At 41.3% G+C, this 5,589-nt stretch overlaps 1 protein-coding gene across 1 annotated transcript; it reads left to right on the top strand.

The window, feature by feature from the left end:
* Window positions 1–1,497: 1,497 nt before the first annotated feature.
* On the top strand, window positions 1,498–5,057 carry LOC122296176 (probable LRR receptor-like serine/threonine-protein kinase At4g37250). Its single transcript, XM_043105649.1, has 2 exons — window positions 1,498–3,633; window positions 4,021–5,057. Exons 1-2 carry the CDS (start codon window positions 1,953–1,955, stop codon window positions 4,671–4,673), a joined length of 2,334 nt encoding a protein of 777 aa, XP_042961583.1. The 5' UTR covers window positions 1,498–1,952; the 3' UTR covers window positions 4,674–5,057.
* The last annotated feature ends 532 nt before the right edge of the window (window positions 5,058–5,589 follow it).

A 5,589-nucleotide genomic window follows, 5' to 3' on the forward strand; every position in this document is an offset into this window, starting at 1 on the left:
AGTAAACTGGTTTAGATCTTTTCTGTCAATTTTCACTTTCACTTAGACAAAAGAGAGGAATATTAAAGAACACGATGAAAAGGAGGTTTGTCATTGAAATGGAGTTTGATACCTTCTAAAGTAAATTCTATTCTTCACTGGGCATTCCAAGTGATGAATGGTTCACCAAACAAAGCAACCCCGGCTCCTTCAAGCTTTGGCGTACTAATGATTTATATCGAGCCAGAAATGTCATTCTCACACTATGTAACATTTTAAATAGCTATTATCTAAGCGATAGATACATAAAACTGCTTACAACATGCCACATTAATAATTGTGACCGAAGGTAATAAGATTTAATTTAGAATAAAAATAAAATTTCTGATATCGAAAACTAAAAGGTTCCAATGTGTTGGTTCAGTAATTAAAGCAGCCACAAATAAATTTAAGAAGAACATGGAAAAAACTGAGAATGGCGTTGGTTTGTGATGGATGAGATAATGCATTCCCATGTGTCAAGTTTATGTTAGCTCTGTGGTCTAAATCGGAGAAGCTTCGTACAGTGGAGGACCAAAAAGGGCTTGTTGCCAACATATCCTGCTGCAAACCTACGGCGTGTATTTGGAATTCAGATTGCTTAAAAGAAAGAGAAGATAGATTGGTGGTCCTCCTGGTCTTGTCCACCTTCACAATGATGACAACTCGGATAAGAAACATCGCACCATCTCGGTGCATTTTGCTAGCCATACAGTTTAAGCCTACATTTAATGGGCAAAAAAATAAAGGGTCTCTAATTTAGTTAATTTATTTAAGCCAATGATATAAACAAATTGCGTCTATTTTTCTTTTATTCGAGATCCCAGGAAAATCTTAAATTTCCCAATTACTGCCTTTTCAGTTTCCATGATCATTATAATTCTGAAAACTAAATTTCATTGATTACATTTTTCAATATGTGCAAGTACGTGAATATTTTTTATGCGCTTTATTAATATAATTGGTTAAAATAGTTATTTTATATTAAAAAATATGACAGAATCAATTACGATTGAATAAAGAATATAAAAAAATAACAGTGCATAAAACTTTTATATAATTAATACATGCTAGTCAAAACTAGCGTTGAATGAAGACCAAATTGCTCACCAAATCCAACAGTGATGCTGTAATCATAGAACATTAGGACCCTCTTTGGCCCCCCTACAATAATGCAAGCTCATTCAAGGTACTTACTACTTAAATATCTATTATCTACCGTTTGACCCTCCTAAAGAATTGTGCATTCGATCACAGATTCACATTTCGTTTTTGTGCTTTTCTTATATATTAATTTGCCAAAGTAATTAGGAAACCAATCGAATTAACAATAAGCCTACTCCACGTTCCATTTTTTTCTGTGGTTACGGATAAAAAGAAAAAGAAAAAAGAAAAAAGACATGGTGGAGAAGAAAGTCTTCCATTTTCTTTTCTCAACTGTTAGGGTCACACTTCAACGTAACTGCTATAAACAGAGAGGGAGAAAGAAAATACAACTGTTAGCATTGTCATAGTGACGAGAGCAATAAATCAAGCAGTGCTAGGTAGGTAAAGTCAATTCAAGGGGGAGTTTCAGCAACTTTCAACTCCACCCAGGTGTCTTGTAGCAAAGATGCTATTCGGGGTACCATATTTCTTCTTGTTTATGAAGTAAGACGTGGGCACCGGGGGGACAGAGAGCGAGAGAACAAATAGCGGTGACGGCATTTAATTATTTCAATTTAAGCCTTGATTAATAGCTGAGGACCTGAGCAGATCGCCATGGCCCATACTGTTACTATGTTTGGTTGGCTGAGCTGTGTATTTCTGCACTTTTTCTCATTTTTTACAACAACCTTCAATCACATGACCCCTGCTTCATCATAAATCACAAACACCTCTCTCTCTCTCTCTCTCTCTGTTACCGTAGGGAAGATGTTGTGTCACTGTGTAAAATGATGAGCTCCGAAAGTGATGTTCGCCATTTATGGTGGAGGATTCTTGCATTTACTCTACTTGTAATTCAATCTTGTGGGCTTAACACAGATGGTATTATCTTACTTTCTTTCAAGTACTATGTTCGCAGCGACCCTCTGTGCGTACTAGAGAGCTGGAACTACCACGACGAGACGCCGTGTTCATGGAAAGGAGTTACATGTGCAGCTCAAGGCTTAGCGGCCAATTCTCGGTACTCACCGGTGATCGGCTTAGCTCTCCCAAACTCTCAGCTTCTTGGCTCCATCCCTGCCAATCTGGGCATGATTGAACACCTCCAGAATCTCAACCTCTCCAACAATTCTCTCAATGGTTCTCTTCCTTCTTCGCTCTTCAAAGCAACTCAGCTCCAGTTTCTTGATTTGTCAAACAACTTGATCTCTGGCGAGCTACCAAAGACTCTTGGCAAGCTTCAAAACCTCCAGTTTCTTAACCTCTCTGACAATGCCTTGGCGGGAAACATACCCAACAACCTCGCAAGTCTCAGCAATCTAACCACTGTTTCTTTGAAGAACAACTACTTTTTGGGTACTCTTCCTAGTGGGTTCGACTCTGTTAAGGTCCTAGATCTGTCCTCGAATCTGATGAATGGGTCCCTACCCTCTAACTTTGGTGGTTCTAGTCTGCATTACTTGAACCTCTCCTATAACAGGTTCTCCGGGAATATCCCGCCAGGGTTTTCTGAGAGAATTCTAGACAATGCTACTATTGACCTATCATTCAACAATCTCAACGGAAAAATCCCGGAATCTGATGTTTTCATGAACCAAGAATCCAAATCCTTTTCTGGGAATCCTGATCTGTGTGGGGAACCAACCAATAATCCGTGTCCGATTCCTTCTTCTCCTTCATCTTCTCCGCCAAATGTCTCTTCCCCTACCTCTCCTCCTGCAATTGCTGCCATTCCAAAGACAATGAATTCCACCCCAGAAACCTTGGCACCTGGGTCGCCAACTGGGGCCTCTCAGCAGGACAAGCAAAGAGGCATGAGACCAGAAACGATAATAGGAATTGTTCTTGGAGATGTTGCAGGTATTGCAATTCTCGCTTTGATTCTCTTGTACGTGTACCAATTGAGGAAGAAAAAGAAGAGAGCCGAGAATACAGCGAAGAAAGAAGCTAACAAGGCGAAGGATGATTGGTCATCGTCTTCCTCTGAGTCAAGAGGATTCACGAGGTGGTCGTGCTTGCGAAAGAAAGTACAAGAGGAAGAGAGCTCAGAGGCCACAGAGTCTGATGACAGCGAAGATCATGGACACCAAAGCCGTCAAAGGGGTCAAGAAAATCATCAGCGGCAACAAGAGCAGGAGCAGGGCAAAGCAGGGACGCTGGTGACCATTGATGGTGGGGAGAAAAAACTCGAGCTTGAGACGCTCCTAAAGGCTTCAGCTTATATATTGGGTGCCACCGGTTCGAGCATAATGTACAAGGCTGTCCTAGAAGACGGGACAGCAGTTGCCGTCCGAAGAATCGGTGAGAGCAGTGCGGAACGGTTCAAAGACTTCGAGAACCAGGTCCGTGTCATAGCTAAGTTGGTACATCCCAACCTGGTTCGCATTCGTGGCTTTTACTGGGGTGCCGACGAGAAGCTCATCATCTATGACTTCGTTCCCAATGGCAGCCTCACCAACGCTCGTTACAGTCAGTCTCTCTCTCTCTCTCTCTCTCTCTCTCTCTCTCTCTCTCTCTCTATGGCGCAGTTTAGCATGTCAGTATATTTTTGCTAAAGTACGCTTTGGAAGAGTGAGATTTTGAAGGTGGAGTAGGTGTATCTGAACAACTAAAAAATGCCTAGAAAGTTATTGTCAATACAATAGCGCTTCAGAGTTCAGAGTCTGATAGCGATACACGTACTCGTAATTCGGAAAACGTAAATAATAGAAATACGCCACGAAGTGTTTGATGTTGTGTGGTTTGTCACCTAGTGGAAAGTGATCCCAAATTCCTGTTTTTCATTTTTATAGCGACACATTCTACTAACTTTTGCTCCTACGAAAGGGGACTGATGAATGGGAATTGGAATTTCAGGGAAAGTGGGCTCCTCGCCTTGCCATGTTCCGTGGGAATTCAGGCTCAAGATAGCAAAAGGTGTGGCCAGCGGCCTCGCCTACCTCCACGACAAGAAGCACGTGCATGGCAACTTGAAGCCTAGTAACATCCTCTTGGGCTCCGATAAAGAGCCTAAGATCGGGGATTTCGGTCTTGAGAGACTCGTATCGGGGGATACGAGCTATAAAGCTGGAGTGTCGGCCCAACATTTTGGGAGCAAGAGATCCACAACCTCACGCGAAAGCTTCCAAGATCTTGGAATTGGAATCAGCCCAAGCCCAAGCCCAAGTCCAAGCTCGTTCGGGGTATCACCTTACCATGCACCTGAATCGCTTAGGAGTCTAAAGCCCACACCGAAGTGGGATGTTTACTCGTTTGGAGTGATATTGCTAGAGCTACTGACTGGGAAGGTTATTGTGGTGGATGACATGAATCAAGAAATTGGGCTTATAGTTGAGAATAAGAGCCGGGCTCTGAGGATGGCTGATGTGGCAATCCGAGCTGATATGGAAGGTAAAGAGGAAGTCCTAATGGCTTGCTTCAAGCTAGGGTTTAATTGCACCTCTCCAATCCCACAAAAAAGACCCACAATGAAAGAAGTCATGCAAGTTCTTGAGAGAATCCCATGTTAATCTTCCTCAACACACTATTATGGTCCCTAAGAAGATTATGACTGTTTTTGTATAGAGGTGTATGTCAGATAGAAGCATAGGTTGTCATCTGGTCTCATAATTTTGTTCTGGTAATTGCGTGAAGTCATAGAATAGATCTTGTTGTGTGACATTAATTTACCCTTGCTAATTCTGGACTCATCTCTCCATGCCCATTTTAGATACTAGGAATGATTGGATTTTATCTCTCTGTATTTTTTTTGCCTCCCTAGAAGTCCTAGTCAATAGTTATGTTGGTCGATCCTTGTGTTGTCGTCCTATGTTAATTGGTCGATAACATAAGTTAAAAGATGTAGTGTATAAATAAGATGGCTTCCTTTTTCAATGGCACGTTAGATCTAGTAATTAGTTGTCAATGTAGTAGAGATATTTTGCATTTCACATTAAATTTAAATACGAGGTATAAAATGAGATTATATTTCTTATGCTTTACGCTAAATAGAAACTATTGATTTTAAATGACATGGAGAGCATGTCTTTTGCAATCATCAACGAAGTTACCCAACAAGCCAACATGACCAACCTACTCCAAATGTCCTCTCACTCTTTTCAAGATCTTGGAATTCGGATGAAAAGAACAGTATACATACCACCAATACAGTTTTTATGTGAGAATTCTCTAATGGAATGCCTCCCATGCCTCATGGGTCATGACTTAAAACAAAATAGCTTAAAGCAACGTAAGGAAATTAAAAGAGGATTATTACATCTTAAAGCTATTGGGGCCTAAGCCCATTACACTAATTAAAATATACTAGGTTCCACTCTAGCCCAGTAGCCCTGCTTGGAAGCCCAAGCCCGTAGCCAACGTGCCCAAAGCCATGAGAATTGTTACAAATCCTCTCCTATTAGAGCACCTTGCGCATGAGGTACAAGT

Source organism: Carya illinoinensis, chromosome 2 (genome assembly GCF_018687715.1).
Source record: "Carya illinoinensis cultivar Pawnee chromosome 2, C.illinoinensisPawnee_v1, whole genome shotgun sequence".
Lineage (NCBI taxonomy): Eukaryota > Viridiplantae > Streptophyta > Magnoliopsida > Fagales > Juglandaceae > Carya > Carya illinoinensis.